This window comes from Triturus cristatus, chromosome 2_2, assembly GCF_964204655.1.
Source record: "Triturus cristatus chromosome 2_2, aTriCri1.1, whole genome shotgun sequence".
NCBI classification, from domain to species: domain Eukaryota; kingdom Metazoa; phylum Chordata; class Amphibia; order Caudata; family Salamandridae; genus Triturus; species Triturus cristatus.
The window spans coordinates 570,627,877-570,650,510 of record NC_140582.1 but is presented as its reverse complement, the minus strand read 5'-3'; the positions used below and the strand labels follow the sequence as shown (position 1 = coordinate 570,650,510).

At 44.7% G+C, this 22,634-nt stretch overlaps 1 protein-coding gene across 6 annotated transcripts in view; it reads right to left on the bottom strand.

The window, feature by feature from the left end:
* The window catches only part of GRIA2 (glutamate ionotropic receptor AMPA type subunit 2), a 657,071-nt gene that overhangs the window by 246,233 nt on the left and 388,204 nt on the right, over window positions 1-22,634 (bottom strand). For all 6 annotated transcript variants that reach the window (XR_014978141.1, XM_085641724.1, XM_085641720.1 and 3 more), the window contains one exon: window positions 11,814-11,867. Coding sequence is in view for 5 of the 6 variants with exons in the window: in XM_085641724.1 (XP_085497850.1) it covers window positions 11,814-11,867 (54 nt within the window). In the remaining variant the exon portion in view is untranslated. The remainder of the gene's footprint in view (window positions 1-11,813; window positions 11,868-22,634) is intronic.

Here is a 22,634-nt window from a genome sequence, read left to right as displayed (position 1 = left end):
TCTTCCTGCAAGAGAAAGAAAACACTCCGCACACCCTGGCAATTCCGTCTGCTCTGGGAGCAGGTTTCACATCTCATTAAGGCTGGTTTACCACTTTAAATGTTTTATGAATTTGATGTATATAATTAGCTTATTTTGATTTCTTGTAAGGTCATGCATGGATGGCATGGGATTTAAATGCCCTCTATGGGCTGTAGTGCATATTTATGCCATCCATATATATCACATGATATACGACAGTCAGGAGCACCACTTTGGTCTAGCTGGGCTGCAGTTAGAAAGCACTACAGTGACACATGGAAATAAATGCAAAAGGATATTAAAACCATGATCGAGGGATAGACAATCCTGAATGATTGCTCGATTAAGGGATATCTCCAATACAGGTCCAGACTGAGTGTCGTAAAGGCATTGGTTATTATTTAATTGTATCCTCCTAAAAGTTAATTTTCAATTCTTGGTGACAAATATGGGATGACCTACTCTGAAGGATTGTGTGCAATCTTCTTATAAAGGCATTTTCAACTTTCTGGATGAACTCACAATCTATATATTCCCACAATCCAGCCCTGTAACTAACAACAGAGATATATTTACTTTTATAAATGGTGCACATCTCATTTAGGAGTTTAGAACCCACCTTTGTAGCACATCTAAGTACAACCTCAAGTAATTTAGTATACTATTGTTTCTTTACAAATGTTAGATACACCCAGTTTCTAGAATAGTCTATTTGGAAACCAAGATATGAGAAGCTATGCACTTTGCTAATTTGGACTCTGTTGATGATATGTGAGGGAGTCTTGGCTACACCCTGTTCACAGTTCATAGTATATGATTTGCTTAGTGTTATTTTAAGATCTAATTGATCCCTGAACATTGTGGACCGCTCAAGAAGTTTTTAGAGCCCATTTACCATTCTTGACATTAAAACATATCCATCTGCAAATGATAGGAATGGAATCGATCGACTGCCTATTGAGGGCAGATCTTTACATTTTTAGACTAAAAATGTTTCTAAGTCATTAATATAAAGTGTTAATAAGAAGTGAGACACACCCTTGTCTAATACCCCTTTTAACCTGCAAGGGAATAGTGCCCTCTCCGTCTCAACCATTGCAGACCTTACCAGTAGCATCTGTATACATTTGAAGTTTAATTATGGCTTCATCCACCCCCCTAATATTTCATAATGAGCCACAGCTAAGCATGATTAACACAATCAAATGCACTGCTAAGGTCCAAAAAGGCTAGGTGCGAAAAACCTTTCCTGGTCCAGGTATATTTTCCAACTAAGAGATTCAGTTTTAGACTTTGTTCAACAGTATCTAGTCCATATTTAAATCCATATTATACATCTGTCAATATATCAGACAGTAAAATTGTTGTCATGGTGACCCACCTTATGGAAGCAACTTTCGTTCCATTGAAGTCGGCCTGATATTGTGTCTAGTTCCTGGTCAAACACAAACTGAGACTACATGATTTTACTTTATCTTGGTACTTATTTTTTAAAGCTTAAAACATTCTCTCATTCTTTAAATCTGATGTTTATCATTTTGCAGTCTTTTTGCTTATTTTTGCTGTTTCTCTAAATTGGTTATGTAATTTTATTTTGTTTTATTATGTTGTTTTCTTGACCCTACAATTTGTTTTATTGATTGAGTTTTGTACACAGTCAGTCAAAAGTCTTTATTCGGTTTAAGTGCAAACCATAAAAGCATGCTACAATAAAAATACTAAAAAGATACAGATTTCATTTTAAATAATCATTACAACTAAAAATACATCAACACGAATTAATAAAACAGAGCTACAGATCCATCTAAAAACATTAAAAAAGGATACAGTTCATTTCCTCAAAGAACGAATTACAACAGATAAAAAATTTGCAATGTTAAAAGTTTCCCAGACACCATTTAACATCTGGAGGTAAAGAAGAGCAGGTCTCACGTGCACAAAGCCTTTGTTTCTTAGTATAGGGAGTAAAAAGCGTTTCCTAATGTCAATAAAGTGCTCACAGAAGAAGAAAAAATGTGTCATATCCTGTAAGAGAAATTGTCACAAGAACAGGGGCCAAGATCCTCAACCCTTCTCCAACCTTTCCTATCTCCAAACAAAAAGTGTAGTTGATTTAGTCTGAATCTAGTCAATAGGAAACGGTGATTTGCATTTGTGACAAATCCTAAATATGGTTCCATGGATGATGTTGTTTTACAAAGCTGGTGAGCCCTAACGGTGCCCTTTACCAGCTCATTCCCTTCCCTATCCATGTTAAATATGTGCAAGAATGTTTCTTTGCACCATTTTTTGTCACCTTTTACTAGGGCTTCTGGAGACTGATATAATTCAGGCCTACCTAACATTATGGTCAGGTTCTGAATATATTTCAGCCAAGGTATACGTAACCCATAATCTAGCAATATACAATCTTTCATAATTGTACGGTTCAACTGTAGGTCCGGGTTTAGCCAAATGCTAATCCATTTCAGTAATGGGGCCAGAGCAATGCTATCTTCTACAAAACCGGTTCCAAGCTCCTGATGGACATTATAGTTAGCAGTTGAGATCGGGACTGAGAGGAGGTTTTTTAGGAACCTATCCTCAATGATCTGAATACTTTTAACATTTTTAATGCCCCATACCTCGGCTCCATACATTGCCAAAGAAAGGCACTTGGCTCTATAGACTTGAATAAGGGCCTTCATTGGTCTGGCACCTAGCTTTCTGGCAAAACCTAGGACCGCCTTAGTCGCTCTAGATAAAACAATCTTTTTTGCTATTATTTGGGTTACCCAAGAACCTTGGTCATCAAAAAGAACGCCCAAGTAAGGGAATGAAGATACCCTTGATAAATGGTGACCCCCACATTTAAAAGTTTTAGTCTTTACCGATTTCGGGCCAATAGCCATGACATGCGATTTTGCAAAATTGACAGTTAAATCCAACGCCTTCATAAAACCCGCAAATGAATCTAGCAATAACTGAAGGCCCACTCCCGTTCTTGCGAGTAAGGCGGCATCATCGGCGTATAGGAGTGCAGGGATTAGGCAATTCCCTGCACGGGGGATATCATTACATGAGGAGATTAAGGCATTGTCTAATTCATTTATGTAAAGAGTAAAAAGCAGTGGTGCCAAAATGCACCCCTGTCGAACTCCATTTGATATTGGGATGTCTTTTGTGCAATTGCCCAGTTGATCATACCGTACTGTAGCCGATAAGTCCCTATGTAGATCAGCTAAGGAGTAGACGATGTTTTTGTCTACTCCATAGGATAGGAGCAAGGTCCACAGTTTTGACCTATTTACACGGTCAAAGGCCGATGACAAATCCATAAAGGCTATCAATAAGGTTCCCTTCTTGGCCACCGTGTATTTGCCTATTAATAGTTGTAGGTTTAGACATTGATCTATGGTACCCATCCCTTTTCTAAATCCGTACTGGACGTTAGAGAGTGTTCCTGTTTCCTCTAGCCAACCGGTCAGTTGGGCAAGGACAACCCTCCCCAGTACTTTCACTGAAGAATCTATTAGAGATATTGGACGGTAACAGCTCGGACCACCTCTATCGCCTTTTTTATATATGGGTATGATGACAGATTTCGCCCAAGTCGGAGGCATACCCAGTTGACATGCATTAACGAAGACGTTGAATAAAATTTTAGACCAGGTTTTTATATCTGATTTAAAAAGGTCTGCCGGGACTCCATCAGGTCCCGGTGCCTTATTACTAGTCATTTGCGAGATGGCATGTGTGACCTCTAATTCTGTGAAAGACAGAGTGTAGTTTTCCAAGTTTAGTGTAGGCGTCACCCTAGAGCCATCTCCATCATACACGTGTTTAAAATGGTTAAAGCACTTATCTTCTTGAATACCGCAGTCAAGCTCATTATTGCTTTTATCATTAAAAAAGGGCTTGTTTACCACGGTCCAAAATTTGGCACTATTTTTAATAACATCAATAGATAAAAGTTCATTCCATGCCTCTTCCCTAATTTCATTTTTACGCTTGTTCTGGGCCATTTTGTAGGCTTTCCTATATACAGCGATTTCTGCTTTGTCAGGTGGGAGAGCTTTCAAGGCTCTCATTAACTTGCGTTGGGCTAATGAACAGCTATGGTCAAACCATTTCTCCCCGATTATGGGTTTGGCCTTACAGACTTTTTTAAGGTCACTATTTACCTGTGAACAGATTTTACCATAAGCTGTCAGGACCACTTCACCAAAAATTCCGTCTTGCAAACAGGTATACATTTCATCCCCAACCGTTCCCAACAAGTTTTCGTTAAAGTTCTTTGGTACCACTCGGCACCATTTCAGGCGGCGTGATTGGTCCGTTGGCCTAATGTCCAGAATTCTGACTAGAATTGTCAGATTCTCTTTTCCTTAGATCGTCAGACAGGATTATCTGGACAGAATTATGATCACTATAAATAGACCAATTGACCTTGTACCGACTTACATTATCAGCTAGGGTTGTGCTTACAAAAATGTAATCAATGGTCGAGCCCAAACCACTACCTTTATAAGTTGGAATATCATTTGAAATGTTAACGGGGTGAACCAAGGCATTACCAGCAAGGAACTCATCTAGGTACATACCCTGCGGTGTATGTTCAAAATGTGTGTTTCCTTGGTTTGACGGACCTAAACTGTCCCATACAAAACAGTTGCTTGGACAACGATGAACATTAAAATCAACGAGCACTATAACCGAATAAGGATTCTTATTATTATCATTATACATTTGCAAAAAGTCATGTAGACTGACTAAGTGTTCATTTGGCGTACTCTTAGTAAAAGAATTATAAAAATTAACAATAAGCCATTTCCCGTTAGAGTTGGTTTCAATTTCCACTGCAAGACAGTGAGGCGAGCCTGACTCCACTTTACTGTAATTGCCCTCAAGTGTCAATGAAATGAGGGTGAGAAGTCCACCTTTTGCCCTCCCCCTAGAAGAGACCACCGCAGGTGACCAAAAAGCAGAATACCCGTCCAACAGGAAGATACTTTCAGTGTCCCAGGTTTCTTGGAGCCCAATAATTTCACAGCCTAATAAACAGTCCTTCCATAAGGGATCATGCATTTTACTGTTAAGGCCGGCTATGTTCCAGCTAAGGACCCTTGTACCTGCAGGCTGTAATGGGACATCAGCTGTACTATCCACATTTTCATCAATTTCGTTCCTCACTACAATCATAGCATTTGTGGTACCCTCCACCCCCGTGTTTGACTGAGTTCCACTTATTCCCTGATCCTCCTCCAGTATCAATGTTGAAGCTTCCCTAATAGATATAGGAGGGACCCCATCATGGTGAAGTCAATCATTTGAGTCTAGATTACTCAAAGCTTGAAAACGATTTGATGTGATGACACCATGACAAGGTACTCTACCCTTCAGAGGGTCACTAATGGGTGGATTTATCTGTTGCCTATAGAAGTATCCCAATGGTCGGAGGGTAATACCCTGATCAGTACGAGGGAGCAAGGTAGCTTTTAATAGGGTATTATTAACTAAGGAAGGATTACTAAAGTTTATTATAACGCAATCCCCATTTGTGTTCTTACGAGAATGCCCTATCCATGAGACTCTTCTGGTTGTTAATATCTGATGTGATAATTGCACAGGGAATCCACACTGTTTGTTTAACCACGAAACTGTTTTATTTTTAAGAGATTCATGGGATTCTAATTTGTTTTTCTGGTCACCATCCTTCAGGGGGGGGACATTTGTTAACACTACAACAAAGGGAGCACAATCAGGAGGTAAATCTGGTTGGGCTCCTCCTGTGTGCGTAGGCCTGGGTTCCTTCTTGCTCCATGGGCAACTATCTAAGGGTGTAGTTCTATTCACATTAGTCATAGGTACAACATCTGAGGGTTCAACGCGATTTGGGGTTTCCTTTACGGACTTGTGTGAGTCAACAGGTCCGCATGAACCCCCCACTACACTACTAACTTTCGCGGGTGAGTTACTATGAAGGCCCACGAAATTTCGTAGACTTGCAATCTCTGCCGATAATTCACCAATTTTGGTTATTAAGGGTTCAACTATCTTTAAAATTTTGGCCTCCAGAATGCCTACCAAAGAGTCTAGTTGGTCAGAATCAATCTTTGTTATAAGATTGTTAGATGAGACTTCCCTCAAGGTGTCCCCAGTTAAAGACATAGAACTTGTTTTTTTATGGGTATTTCGTGTACCTCCCCATTTAGATTGAATATGTTTACGGGGTTTCAGAACTCTCTGTGTTATCGGGTCCGGGGTTACCTCTAATGGGGCCTAATTTACATCTTTTAGGGAGTCCCTATTTACTTCAGGCAGTTCTTTTTCAATAGGAAGTAGATCACCCAAGGTTACCAAATCATGGTTTTCAATGCAACTGTTCACACCGTGGGATGGAGAGGATAATGTAGTGGGAGTACTAATCAATGAAGGGGAGATAGTAAACGAGGTGGAACCCTGACCTAAGGATTTGCGTCTTTCACTGTTAATTTTAGTAACTACTTTTACTAAGTAGTTATCTAGTGTTGAAGCAGTGGTAGATTTGTTTCCTAACGTGGATTTCGACATAGTCAAAGATGCCTCGGAGTTCATTAAAATATAATTAAACAATAGCAGGCTGTGATATCACCAGCACACACAAGAATACTAAAAAGCCAAAATGAATTAATTATAACCTGCACAATAGCAACACAGTTCATGGGGATGTACAGCTCATCGAGTCCTGCTAATCTCGGTGAATATACCTGAGCGGTTAATGACGTGGCCCGTCCCGGCCTCACTCGGTCCTCTGAGGGCCACAGAGGGCCCGCCCTTTGCCCGGGCTTAGCCCGGCTCCGCCCGCGCGCGTCCCGCAACGCGGAGGGAGTCTCTCGATTTTAAGCGCCTCCGGGCGCGCAGGAAGGCGGAACCAGGAAGTGCCGCTAAGGACTCTGGGGGCTGTATTCCCCCCCACAGCGGCCAGCAAAGGAGATGGCGGCGAGGGAGACCACAGCGTCACTGACCCAGGGAAGATGCCAAAATGAGCAGCAGAGCGTCCGGGCGTCAGGTAAGTGCCACAAGTTCCGCTAAATGCCCCCGCTCCACCGAGGGAGCCTCTCGATTTTAAGCGCCTCCGGGCGCACAGGAAGGCGGAACCAGGAAGTGCCGCTAAGGACTCTGGGGGCTGTAGTCCCCCCCCCACAGCGGCCAGCAAAGGAGATGGCGGCGAGGGAGACCACAGCGTCACTGACCCAGGGAAGATGCCAAAATGAGCAGCAGAGCGTCCGGGCGTCAGGTAAGTGCCACAAGTTCCGCTAAATGTACGCATTTCTCCTCCGTGGAGTTTTTCCATAACTATGAGGGGTTAAGCAGAGATTTTTAAAGATCTGTGTTAGCCAATCCAGATTGTGTTTATTGAGTTGTTAGAGTTCACTCCCTTCAAATTAATATCCCGGTTCCCAACATATTCAACAATTTGTCACTGTTCATGAGTGAAGTCCTCCACAAAGTGAAGCATGCTATCATTGTGACCTTCTAAAAAACAAACAGTGATACACAACCTCTACCAAACTTCCACATTATCTTAGTCCTACTCTAAATTTCAAAAATTCATGGATCTGTGTTGACCATACAAATATCTGCCAATCAGAAGGCCAACAGCCTACTATGCAATCTACAATTAGATTTCCACCCATACTGGAGCACCATACCTTCTCTGAAACACGTCACAGGTAGCATGAATCTTTGCCCTCCTCATCTCTTAATGCTCATGCCCTCCTTTCTGGCACGAGGCCATTGCTGTCTACATAGCAATCCTGAAAACATTGTGTTCTTTTGTTCTTGTTAAGTCCTTGAGAAGAAAAATGACTACTGGCACCTCTATTTCAAGGTATTTAATGCTCAGACTGAGCACCTTTCTTCTATCTTGGCCCAAATATTTAAGCGCCTGATGAAGAGTCTTCCTTTCAGTGTTATTTATGACTAATCTGACTAGGTATTCCAAGGTTGATAGTGTGAGTCACCTCCATTATAACATTTGGATGGCCTCATTGGACAAAATGTATACAATCATAGTACAACTATGACATTTTTATAAGATTACATTAAAAAAACAATTGCCATTTTCATTATGAACTAAATGTGTGCACCACTTTTGGTGCAGATTTGTTGAGCTACTACAAATTATAAGATTTTTTTTAATGATGGCTCTAAGAAGGCCACTAGGTTTCGGCTCTTCTTCACTGCGTTGGGCAGAGAGACTAAAGTGCATTGGCTTGTATTACATATTTCATTTTGCACTTAGAGTCCTCTCTCTTTTATCTATTGGGCCAGGAAGATAATACAAAAGAATCACATAGGATTCTGCCTCCATTACACGTGGCCAGAGCCCATGTTATGGACAAAAATGTGCTCAGAAACAGCAAACAACGTTGGAGCTCACTAGATAGAATGTCAAAAATCTGTAATAAAATCACAGGCTAAGTAATGAGTTGCATGTGTGTTGCACCTTACATCACCTTCCATTGATCCATTATTTTAATCCTTATGTTTGAAGTAGGATTTCATATGTCAAATGACAAAGACTTCTTTTAGAAAACTTGGCTTCTACTGGGTTTCTCTTTGTACTAGTTGCATAACAGTTCTGCATGCATCCTTATCAATTTATAAATATGACTGGTAAATATTTATTTCATGTAAATTCGTCATTAGATAAATCGATCAAGAACTTCTTTAAGAAACAGAGTATAATGTTAAACCAATGCAAATTTGTATTTTAAATAGTGTAAACTTAACTATCCCCAAGAAAAACACATTTAAGTCAGATAACAATTCAGAAAAAGGATGATACACCCCTCAGTCACAATGTTGACAGCACAATTTAGAAGTCTCTATACAAATGTAGGAATACTCTGTAATATTGCTCGTTCATCCTTCTAAACATTTCACTGATCGAAAGTAAGAATGATGCATTGCTAATATGCTAAAATCTCACAAGCGCATAATACGTATTCTTGTGAAGTAAAAATTTGTATCATTATATAAAAGTTACACTTTTTATACATACATAGACAAAGTTAGTTCACTGAACTTCATATGAAAAACGTTTAAGAGCAACCATGATTGTTCTAGTTGGGAAACTTTTTCTGAGACTGAAACATCAAATAAAAAGGTCACAGAAATTTAGATTCCAACTTCTAGATTTCTATTATAGGTAATAAGGAATATAAATTAACATTCTTCTCTATAGGAAATAAAGTGGTATGCAGAAAATGTACTGTGCAAAAATCTATTAACCAATTATTACACCTTGAAGGGTCGTGCAGTTGTGAGAATCTGTATTTCATCTATTTTACAATGGAATATATTTTTGAGCTTAAAGTAGTTCAGCGAGTTCAGTTAGACATTGTATAACAGACTGAATGAATGTTGCCTAAAGTAAACTCCTTGAGACCTGAAAGTACTCCCTAATGAGATAGCATCCTCATTAAGAAAACACGCTGCAGGGTCTTGGTGTTCTACTACTGAACAGTAAAAATATGGCACATCAATGGTCACGAAACCTATGTTTTGAAATGGAAACAGGAAATTCGGTCTGAATCATGAACTGGGTTACCAGTCACTGGAAATTTCAAAGTGCATATTCCCATTTTTATATTTTAACTATGGCCCTAATTTATCTAGATTAATGTTTGCATATGCTGTTGTGCTAATATGTGACCGCCTTAGGTCAGAAGCAAGGGTTTTTGATTCACTATGGTTAATTTTATAGTTTTTACCACTGTGAACATAGTCAAGTCAAAGTAAAGTTTATTTGCATTACTAGATACATATTATGTCCATCTTGCCTACAACAAGAGATATACAACACCACTATAAAAGAGAAATGAACTTGATAAAAAATCATAAAATATATTTTCAAGTTAGTCAGAATTGTATATCAGGATAAATCAAAAATAAATGAATTTAGGTATATAAATGTAAATCCTTCTTGTCATTTCAGTCATTAAAACTACATTTCTAATTTACCTTGTCTTAATTTAAATTTTGTACAGAATGACACTTGTCATATGAGCAACAAAAAAAGAATCAAATATTCTTATAGTCAGTTTTATATACTTTCCCAGATGATCCACACAGATTATTTAAAAAATCAACAGATGAATAATATACCTGGTTATGTGATATAAGATTTCAGATCATTAGCAGAAGGCATCTTTTAAGTTGATTCAAATATGTGGGGCAAAAACCATAAAATCTTCCTCAGACTATTGTGTCCAGGCAATTATAGCACAGTTTTGATTTGAGAAGGAGGAGTAAATGTAGCCAATGATAGTGTGCAGAACTGAAGTTTAAAGTATAGAGTTTTAGCAAGTTGAGTTTCAATATAATTAATATTGTTCAAATTCAGACGCACATATAATATTAAAGAATGACACAATGAGTAATGCGGTTCTTTAATTTTTCATGAGCTTCATCTTCTCCAAATATCATTTTTTTAAATTTCATTTCAATGTGTCGCTGTAAATCAATCCTGAAGCCAACAACCATAAATGAGCAACTCCAATAGTAACCACAATTTCATTAATATACTTAAAATACTGCAATTATGCTCTCCCTTGCTATTGAAGGCATCCTTTAAGGGGGATGTAATAGTTGTTCTGGTTCTGTACAGATCAACATCAATTCAAATTTTTTTTCACATTACTTTGCTAAAAACCTAAAACGTTTTTCCAACCCTACTCTAGTTATCTGTCATATGGAAAGTGTAGTTATTTATAGTTTACCATGATATATGTTTCTTTAATTGGCGAAGACAAGAAGGCTGTGAGTGGGGAGTATATTCTGATTCGCCCAGTAAAAGTAATAACCATCTGATATGGTATTTCTAATTTCACAAAAAAACATGCCCCCAATGTTACCTTTCCTCCCTCCAGACATTTCACTTTCTTAAACCTGCAAAACTACTACAAATGAAGAAAAAAAGAAACTACTGCTGGGATCAGTGATGCAAACATTTTTCAGTGGACAACTTGTGATTGCAGAGTATTCTCACATCCCTGAATTACCAATGACAGTTGTAGTGGTAATTCCGAGTGTGGGAGTTGAGACAGGGCTGTTCAGAGCCACTCAAAATCAGGGTAAACCTATTTAAATATTGGATACCAGTACTTTTAAATTTAAAACACCTTGTTAACACATGCTGGATAGAGGGGTTTGTTCCAAATATATTTTATGGTTTAAATGCCTTTATTATTAGTTAATCACAACAGAAAAGGAGAATAAATCAGCATTGTATTAGCCTGTGAATCACAGGGTGCATTGCTGGGGAGTGTGTAGTAACTCCCAACTCCCCCCACCCGCCCGAACCCAGGCCTGGTGTACATTCCAGATAGAATATGAAGAGATGTCACTGTCACCTACTCTACCTAACCCTGAACGGGGGACCCCTAGGTGATGTCTGTACAGGCCTCAGTCAAGCGCAGAAGGCGTAAATATTTAGGGCAAGTGACTTTTTGCAAAAATGGACATCACCGCTATGAAAATGTTGTGCCTTGGTTCGTCAAAGTTAGCGTTATTCGCTCCATCCTCACTATGTACCACAGTCTATGTAGCAATCCTTGGTGCGTCAAAATATTTTTTAAATCATTCTTCAAAACGAGGAAGAAATATGAGTGGTATTGAATGCTAATGTATTATACCATTTCTTCTATGCATAGACTCAAAAAACAATTCACATCCTATACCACAATTCACTGTTTCTTGTATCATTTTGACATTTAACTATTTTTTAATAATAACATGAGGAGAACTGATGAAATGTAACTTACCAGATTTGCGATAATGTAATGGTATCCTTTAACGTGTTTTCCTATCGTAATAACCTGTGAATAGCAAGAGGTAAACAGTGGTTATTAGGGTGCTGTCATTGTTAGGATTACATTACTATGCTATGTTTAATACAACCAATTCCATTATTTAAGAGACAGAGGATATGAGCATTTTCACACAGTGAAATCATATCTTTCTGCTAGGACTTTGTTCAACATTACGTTTATGATAACATCCAAGATTCTGGCTTTTATCGTATTACATGTACCTACAGCTTGGGTAGAGGTCAGTTTTATCTTTGTTGGTAAATGTGGTTTAAGCCTGCAGAGCTGGATTACAAAAGAATATCCTTTGTTGCTCTCAGTGGAATGCCTGGGTAAAAGGAGACATTTCTGCCAAAGTTAGACTATGTGGTGCACCTGATATATTGTATGAGTACCACACAGCTTCGACAAGGTAAGATCCATGTTGCTATATTTCTTCCTCACCCACAACTTCTCAAAACCAGCTGTCAACACACAGAACAACCCTTCTTCTGCATGCTAGAGCATTGTCCATCCTGATGACACATGATGCTGGCCTGCCATAAACAGAGAAGGCAGCAGATGGATCTCTGGTCCAAGCTAGAATAGCACATTACCATTTCTGGGTGTGGATGGGGTATCTTGAAACATCTTGTAGTTAATTGTTTGCTTCTCTACTGATAAACCTCTTCAGTGTTGGACCTCCACATTATACAAGAGGTTACATAAAATGGAGCAGACAACAGCAGCAGCACAACAGAGATGGCTGGAGTAAATGTAGCTGGCCACATTTACTCCAGCAAAATTCTGTTCTACATGTGTATAGGGACCACACTGCTTCCACCAGCACCTCAATATTAATTTGACATTTAAAGCAAGGGTGCATGGAATGCTGTTACATGCACATAATGTCACACCTGCCTGGTTGACCCGAATGGTGTGTAAAAAACCAGTAGAGGAAAATCACCAGAAGCACAAAGGTCTAATTTTGTTTATTTATGTGTAAAGGGCAATAGGTTACTGCAGGGCTGGAACCTCGATGGATGCCTGCTGTGAGCCTATAAACCACTTACTCATAAAGGCTGTTAACAAATTCACAAAGACGCAAGAATACCAGTTTGGGATATAATTTTGTATCATTTTTATGTTTATGTTTACAGAAGCCATTTTGTAAGCTATGCTTTATTTACATTATGAAAATGTATTTTGTTACAGTAAGCTTTTATTAGACCTGACACCCTTAGGTCGCAGCCCCCAAACATTTTGCCTTCACCCTTCCGATTTACTGAGCTTGTCTTTATTGGCCTCAGGACTGAGTGCACTTTACCACTGCTGCCCAGTGATTGAGTGCTTGTGCTATCTTGACTAAACATGGTAAAAACGGCTTTCACCCAAATGTCATATTTGATTTACTTATAAGTTCCTAGTAAATTGTACTGCAGGTACCCAGTACCTGTATGTTAAATGATACTAGTGGGCCTGCAGCAGTAATTGTGCCACATACATAAGTACTTTAGCAGCATTTTAAAACATGTCTCAGGCCTGCCACTGCTGTGTTAACCTGGCAAAATAAACATTTTGCCAGCCCTAAACCTCCCTTTTTAATACATTTAAGTTGCCCCTAGGGTAGACCCTAAACAGCCCACAGGGCAAGGTGCAGTGTATTTAAAAAGTTGGGCATTTGCTTTTAAGTTTTACATGTCTTGGACCTGAAAACTCTTAAAGTCGTATTTCAGTACTGTGAGTTCTACCTCTCCCATAAGTTAACGTGGGGTTACCTTATTACATTTAATACCTGATAACTTTTGTTTGGGAGCAGGAAGGAATGTTATGTTTGGTGTGTGAGAAATTGTAATTTAAAACCTCTTTTAAATCACAATTCTGAAAATGCCATGATTAGAAAGTTTACATTTTCTTGTCCTATCCATTTGGTGGCTGCAGCCTAGATCCTGCATAATATGGCTATATATATATATTCATTTTACATCATTTAACAGTGTCGCATCTGACCCTACATCCAACCCTCCAGTAGTACAGTTTTCCAGTTCTGACATCCACACCCCAAATGTTCGCCTCAGAGTCCCTCTCCTCAGTCAGTGTCAGAGGCTTCATCGTCTTGCATTTGTGGTGGTTCACATATGTCCCCTCTGTATTTGTTCCATGCCCCCCACACTTTATTCCATTTTTGAGGACACCCCCGCCTGATGAACACTGATCGCTCGGCCAGCATAGCCATATCCATGTCCCTTCCCCATACGGACAGCAACGGCGCCTCTCTCGCCCCCCATTTCTGAGCTATGTTCCGCTTAGGTAGCACAATCCCCAGCGTAGCCCAGCTCTGAGCCTGTTGGCTAAGGTCATTGGGTTCCCACACGTTTAGCAGGCAGCGCCTGGGCTCCGGCACCAGTGACACTCCCCCCGATTGGGACAGCGTCCGCATCACCCGCCTCCAGTATTCTTGGATTATGGGGCACTCCCATATGGTGTGATAGAAGGTACCCTCCTCCCCGCAGCCACGCAGCCAGAATGGGTGGAGTGCCCTACCTATTTTGTGTAGAGTGTACCTGGTGTAATATGACCGATGCAGAATCCGGAGCTGTACCAACCTAAGCCTAGAGGGTATCCCCGCCTCCCGGGGGGACGCCAATGCCTCCCTCCATTCCGGGTCATCAAATTCCCCTACATCGCTGGACCATATCTCCCGCAGGGGTCCCATAGGGTCCGGCAGGTTATTTATTAACTTACGGCACGTGAATGATGTGGCCTTCTTTGGCATATAACCTGTCAGCAACCTGTCCTCCATTGGCGATGCCTCCGGAACTGTAGCGCCAGGCTCTAGTTTTGATAGTAATGCGTGTTTGATTTGCGTATAACGGAACCATTCCGAAGACGCCAGCTCGTATTGTTGTTGCAGGCGCGAGAAGGAGACCACTGCACCCTTATGCCACATGTCGCCCACCGTGGAAATTCCGATGTAGTCCCAATTATCAAAGCCCTTGCTGTGCCTAAGCCTCCCGAGCCGCTTCGTATCCCACAGAGGCGTGAGCTGGGTCAGAACTCCTCTCCACCCCAGCCTAGCCTGGGCCGCATGCCATATGGCCACAGTCTGCCTCAGGGGGCCAATTAGGTCTGGGGTTAGCCTCCCGTCATACAAGGGCGATAGCATACCCCTTGTGCCCAGTATGTCTCTATCCGCTTTAAATGCTGGGTCAGATTGTGAGACGTGAAGCCATTGGTTGATGACCTTTAGCTGTGTCGCCCAATAGTAAATTTGGATGTCGGGAAGTGCTATCCCCCCGTTGTACCAGCTGTGGGTTAGTTTGGACTGTGCAATACGCGCCGGCCCATTATTCCACAGAAGGCCAGTCACTTGCGCCGCAATTGTACGAAAATATGCCGGCGGTATTTGGTACGGTGTGTTTTTCAGCACGTAGATGAAGCGAGGCAAGGCCATCATCTTAAAAAGCGCCGCCCTCCCCAACAGGGGCAGCGGCAGCGCACCCCAATGACAGACATCCTGCTTGAGACGGTCCAGTGGGGGCCGAAGATTCTTTTGGAAAAATTCAGCTTGATCTTCTGTGATGTGTATACCCAGATTCTTAAATGATCCTTCTGCCACCCTAAGGGGGCAATCTGCCGGTAGTTGCGGTGGAGGGCCGCGCAGCACATACATGACAGATTTGGACCAGTTTATCATATACCCTGATGCCTTGCCAAAGACTTTGCAGATATTGAGTAGTGTTAGGATGGAGCGTCGCGGGGAGGCCAGATACAACAGTACATCATCCGCGTAGAGCGAGACTCTGTCTTCCCAACCATCCGACCACTTGAGTCCCCTTATCGAGGGTTCCCAACGTATCCACGCCGCTAGAGGCTCAAGCACAAGGGCAAATAACAACGGCGATAGGGGACAACCCTGACGCGTGCCCCGCGTCAGGGGGAAATCTTCGGACATATGCCCGTTGGCTGTAACATGAGCCACCGTTTGGTGTATAAAAGCCGAATCCAGGCACAAAATTTGGGCCCAAATCCCAGATGGTGCAGTACTGCAAACAGAAAGGGCCATTCGACCATGTCGAACACCATCTGTGCATCCAGTGATAGGAGCACCGCTGGCTCCCCCACACGATCTGCCCGAGCCAGTGCGCTGTGTAATCGCCTTAGGTTATGGGACGTACTTCTGCCGGGCATGAAGCCAGACTGATCCGGATGTATAATTTCGGACAGGTGCGGTGTTAGCCTAGTCGCCAGCAGCTTTGCCAGAATCTTTGCCTCCGCATTAAGTAACTAAATGGGGCGGTAAGAAGTACACTTATCCGCCGGCTTGCCTGGCTTTGGTATTACCACAATGGTGGCTGTGGGCTGATCAGGCGGGAGTTCGCCTCTCTGCAGACTGTCCGAGAACATATTGAGCAAGTGAGGGGCAAGTGTCCCCACCGTCCTCTTGTACAGCTTGACCGGGATGCCATTCGGACCTGACGCTTTACCCGACTGCAGCGCCCCCATCGCAGCCAGTATTTCTTCCACCGTGAGATCGGCTTCCAGGGCCATCATTGCTTCAGGGGCCAATCTGGGCATATCCAGATCTTTAACATATGTCAGCGCCTCCTCCACTGTCATAGAGGAAGCGGAAGAGTAGGCCGCTTGAAAGTGTCCTGCAAGGATGTTCACTATTTCACGCGGGTCAGTTGTTACCTGACCTCTCTCCGAGCTGATCCGCGCTATCCACCTAGAACCTCTTTCCCTTTTATCTAACCATGCCAGCAGCTTCCCAGTCTTGTCCCCAACATCATAGATTCTGTGCCTTGTGGTCTCCAACCGCTGCTTGGTACGCTCCGCAAGGTGCTCCTTGTATTTTGCCTGCGCCGCTCGCAAGCCTCGGGAAGTCTCAGACGTCGGGTTTGTGGCCTGTTGTGCCTCTGCCGCGTTAAGGTCTAATTCTAGCGACTGCAGTTCAAGATGTTTCTCGCGCTTGTGCGCCACAATGGAAGCAATAGCTTGCCCTCTCAGGACTGTTTTATATGCTTCCCAGACGATAGCTGGGGAGTCAACAGAAGAGGCGTTTTCTTTAAAGTAGAGACTCGTCGCCTTCCCGAGTGTGTTGCAGATTGCGGGGACCTGGAGATAACTTGGGTGGATGGAATAAATATGGCGTCTGGTCAGGTGATAGTGTGTGTATTGTAGTAGTATCGGGGAGTGATCCGATATGCCCCTGGGCCTAATTTCCACACTATCCACATTCTGGAGACCGCCTGCAGAACCTAGGAAGTAATCTATCCTAGTCAAACTATTGTGCACCCCAGAGTGATACGTGTACTGGTATTGTGTTGGGTGATGGAGCCTCCATATATCCGTTAGCCCGAGTGCTTCGAAGAAGCTCCCGAGGCGGTATGCCCCCTTGCCACCAACCCGTGCCGGGTAGCGATCAATTAGGTCGTCTATAACCGCATTAAAGTCTCCGCCCATTATGAGCTCCCCCTCCGGCAGATCAAGCAGGAATCCGCTCAACGCAGGAAGTGCTGTGGCATGTAAGGCAGGAGGAATGTAAACCAAAACAATATTCAAGGGACGCCCCTCCCACTGGGTAAGGATCGCTGCAAATCTCCCTGAACCATCGGTTTTGGCTTTGTGTATGATTAGTGGGGACTGTTTTTTCACCATTATACCCACCCCACGGGAACCGGATGAAAATTCAGAGTGTGCTACCATCTTATATCCCCACCTATCCATTGCTTTACTAGCAGTGCCCATGAGGTGGGTCTCCTGCAACAAGACCACCGCAGGGGAGCACCTCTTGAGACTCTGGAGGACCAGACCCCTTTTAATCTTGTCTCCTAAACCGTGCACGTTCCACGTGAGTAGGGAGAGAGGCTGCGCTGAAGTGAGAGGGAACTTATTGGACTGCCCTTGCGCTGTGTCAGCTATCACTGCAATTGGAGTAATGTAGAACTGGCGTTGTGAATGGATCGGCGCTGGCCGTGCCTGTTATGCTTGGTGCTTGTACTGTTTGTTGAGATAACCTTGACATCATTAACATGAACTTTCGAACAAAACCTTTGAACAACCCCTTACCCCCCCAACCCCTCCCTGCCTCCCTGCCATACGGACTCCGAACTGCCCGCCACCCCAACTCAGCAGAGTGCTCAAAGCCCAATCCCCGGAACAGTACTTGCGTGTAGTGGAGCGGGCGGTCCGGGGAAGACCAAGTACTTCCCCTGTCCCAAAGTTCAACTGTCCACCCGTTGAAGTATAACTGAGTAGGCACAGTCTATCCCCGTAGGCCATCAAGTTCTCGGCACCTTTAGAGATCAAAAAGGAACACCCAGCATGATACTTTACTTCATCCTACAGCCGGTCCAAGTCCTCCTCTCCCCGATCCTGGTCGCCGATGTCCTCCGTCCCCCCCGTGCGCTGCCTCCGCCTGTCAGAGCGCCCAGAGCTGCCCACCTGCCGCCATCCCTCGAGCCAGTCGTGTGCTTCCTCCGGCGTCTCGAAGAACAGTGTCTTCCCATCCACCACCACCCGCAGTCGCGCTGGAAAAATCATGGAGTAGGGCAGTTCCCGGGCTCTCAGTTTTTTCTTGATCTCCAAGAAGCTCCGCCGCCGCGCCGCCACCGCTGCCGTGAAGTCTGGGAAGAATGACATCGTTGAGTTCTGTATGCGCAATGGCGGCGCCACCCGGGCCGTTTGAAGAATGGCATCCCTGTCGCGGAAATTGAATATACGAGCCAGTACCGGCCGGGGGGGCACCCCAACCTTGGGCCTACCTCCAGGCACTCTGTGGGCGCGCTCCACCGAGAAGAAGGACGAGAGACCCCTGGGCTGCAATTTGGTTTTTATCAATTCTTCCACATACAGGTCCATGGTGGGATTTCCTTCACTTTCGGGAATTCCCGTGATTCGTACGTTATTGCGCCGGGAGCGCCCTTCCTGATCGTCCATCTTTGTCGCCATTCGCTTGGTTTCTGCCTCTAGCTGGGACACTTTTTGGAGCAGAAAATTAGTGTCTTTTGTCAACGCGGTTGACCCTGGTCGTCATTTTCTGGAGATCCGCTCTGAGTAGGGACACATCCGTGGAGATAGACCCCACTGTGGTCTGCACTTTAGTGAGAGCTGTTATGATGTCCTCCAGCGTCACTTTAGGTGCCCCAGCCTCCTCCACGGCCTTTTCCGCTCTCCCATTTTTCTCCGACATTGCGGCGGCGTCTTTATTATAGGCGAATTTGTCCAGTTTACCCTGCTGGTGCGCACAAGTCCCTTTCCCAGTCATTTCTGGGCAGGTGGACGTCGTCTCGAGTCTTCTCCGCGCCTCACCGATCAGTCGGGGGAGTGGGGGGCCCCGGATAGACACCCCCGGCCACCACACAGATCAAAACGCAGTGAATTCGGAGCCCCCGGCAGGCAGCACCTCCTCCCTGGACGATAGACCGGCCACAGGCTCACCTTCAAGTCAGTTGGGGCCAGAAATTTCGATTACCGCTGCACCTCTCCTCTCAAGTCCTCCGCTTGCGCAGCACAACTCATGGGGCCCACCCGAGGGCGTCTGCTCATGGGGCGAAGGACCTCCGCAGCCGGCGATTACATCGCTTGATCCAACGGCAGTGCAATGCCGATATTTCTTCCCCGGGTTGTGCCGGCGCCAGCCCCCCGCCAGGGGCCGCCTCCTGATGCCTGCGGTGCGGTATCACAGTGCGGGGCAATCTTTCATGGTTTCAGCGTAGCGTTGGGCCTCGCTCTCTACAGCGCCGCCGCCTCCAACGCGACGTTCGGATCCGGCCGCCTCACTGAGCCGCCCGATCTTAGGCTCCCTCCGCACCGCGCCCGGCCTCCAGCCAAATCGAGGCCCCGGTCGCGGCCGGCGGCGCAGGCCGCAAATGTCGGGTCAGCGTCGATCGAGCTCCTGACCACGTAGGAGCCCCAGAGTCGGCTCAGACGGTGCCGCTACCTTTAGGCTCACAGCCTATAGTACTTGGGGACAGCTTGCTTAGCGGATTGATGTCCGGATGCAAGGGGAGTCGGCCTCACCCTCGGAGCTCCTTCAGGCTGTGGCTATCTTGCCTGGCTGCTAGCCACGCCCCTCAAGTTTTGGGTTTTTGAAGACCACGAAAAGGACCGTTCATGCCAAGATCTTGCCACACCAACTTCCAATGTGAAGCTCTGGTGAACCCAATTTTTCATGCTACCGTGACCGCCAGCGACAACCAGCAACATGAAATTTGCACATCGCACTACAGCTTCAACAACCCACAGTTACTGCCAACGTGAAGCTCTAGCAATGACCCTCCCTGATGAGCAAAAGGATCTTCATGCTACAATGAGGACTGTCAGTGGCGCCTGGCCTGATCTTCACACTACAGCGTCAACCATCTTCAATGCTCTCCCTGCTCCTCGCAGCCTTCTCCACCTCAAACGGAACTCTTCTCGCTGCACTTTAGAAGGTAACTTTTTCAGCTGGACTAACCTGGTCTCTTTATCCTGCAACCCATCGCAGTCGGACTGAACTTAATCACTTTCACCCGGTCTCGCATGACCAGATAACTGTGAGTGGAGCTTTGTGTTTTTTTAATATCTCTAGTTCTACTGATTGTATTTTGTTGTTTTGGAGTCAAATAATTTATTACATTTTATTCTATTTTTCTAATTGTGTGGGATATATCTAGTGTTGTGTTTTCACTTTATTACTATCTGAGAGCTACATAAATAATTTGACACATTGTCGGTGAGTTAAACCAGACTGGTTCTGTGGCAAGCTGCCAGATGGTAAAGCACAAGTTAATTTAGTGACTTTTTGTGCTTCAACCTGACAAGGATTGTTGTGGCTGTTGCTTGAGTAGGGTTTCACACCTTTCAACCAACAACCCAAATTCTCACAGTTAGTTTTTTAGAAACGATTAATTATGTCACTTGCAATAATGTCATTTCAGTATTATAATATCACTGGCGTATCTATCTGATGCCAGAGTAGGCAAAGCTCTTCAACAGCATCCAAGAAGCAAAACACTTGGGGCCCAATTTCCGAAGCAGTCAAACACTAGGGGCTCATTTCCCAAACTTACTTTTACACAGTTAAAAAGATTTAACCACATAACATTTGTCATGTGAGTAAATGTACTTCTAGGGCTGGCAAGTAGTCACCCAAGGACACTAAAGCCCTGAAAGGTTGTGTACACCCACAAGCTATTGTGTTTGTGGATACTGAAAAACGTTTTCATGGCCCATTCTCATTATAAGCATGTGGGGGGAGATATACTTCTATTAAGGGCAGTAATTCTCTTTCCAAGGATGGACTGAGCATGGTACACCCCCAACGTGGAAGTGCTTTATTCAACATTTTTAAAATTTGTATTAATGGGAGTTGGTAAACCTATGAGTTCATGTTATTGTATTGAATTTTTTTTTTTAAAGAATGTTCCTCAAGAACCTCAAACTAATTTCAAACACATGCTGGTTTTAAATATGAATGTACTGTTGTTTTCTGATGGCTTACTAGAGGCAGTATGGGCTGATTGCTTGTGCATTGAGGTTAGGGAGTTAGAATGAACCAGTTGTGTAACTTCAAATCAATTCTACTCTTAAAAATAGGATGGGGGCATGGCCAAGATGGCATCTTGGTGGGACGCTTCCATGGAGCCCTCTGCTTCCACCGGGCCCGATTCCGGCGGCGCGAGGGTGCCGAGACTAACGACAGACCTCTCTGGAGTGGTGCTGCATGGCGAGGAGGGCACAGTGGCATCAAGCCAAACTCTGGAGCTAGTCATCTACTTCTGGCTGGGTCACCCCGCGGAGCTGTGGAGCGATCGGAGGGCCCGCGATGATCCTGCGACAAGGAAGAGGGACCGGCGCTTCTGGACGACCCCCAGCGTGCTACTGGGGGTCACCTCTGCGCACTTTCCTTGCAGCACCACCCCGGCGGAACAGCAAAGGCATCCAGCTGTCACCGCAGGGGCAGACCCAGACTGTGACAGTCACTCGAGGCCCCGGCGCCACTGCCACCAGTAGGCCTCCCTCCCGAAGACATATGAGGAGGAGTGGATCCAGCTGCAATCATCGCGGTGGCCTACCGCCGACAGTCGCTCCCCTGCTGCCAAAAGACTCACAGAGGTGGCCCTGAAACTGGCTGGGTGACCCCCCTGCACTGGGGCAGTGCGCCTCTGGGTGGAGAAGACAGGAGAGACACGGGAGGCCCTAGGACCCGGCTCGGACATCCATCAACCCCCGGAGGTAAGCATGCATTCCTTGGCAGCCATGGTGCACTCTTGGGGACCACTGCCACACATTAACCCTGTCACAACCCCTGGCACAGCAGAACCTGTCTACACCTGGGGCGGCAAAGGTGGAACCAGACCGCGACAATCACGCGAGTCCCCGGGGTCACCACTGCAAATAGGCCCTTCTTCTGACAACTGGGGGGAGAGGAGCATCCGCAGCAGCGGCCTGCGTGCCATCCAGCTCCCACTACGCTGCCATCCCCCTCCTGCTGGCTACAGATCCGGCGAAGAAGTTTCAAGACTTGGTCAGATGGCCCTTTCTACCAGCGGCAGTGAGACTTCGACTAGCAGAGGCGGGGAAGTCCGCACACAGCTGCCCGGCCTGGACATCAGCGAGCCTTTAAAAGCGTGCATGTGCGGTGGAGGTCCTCACTCAAGCTTTCCTGCACATTGGCCAGAGTGGGGGGCTAATTGGCATTACCTCCGCTGACATTAGCGCCCCCCGTGGCGGAGCCCCCTACACTGATTGGACAGCGCTCTGGTGGCCCGCCCAGGCAGAACTGATCCACATTTAACGTGGGTCTGAATG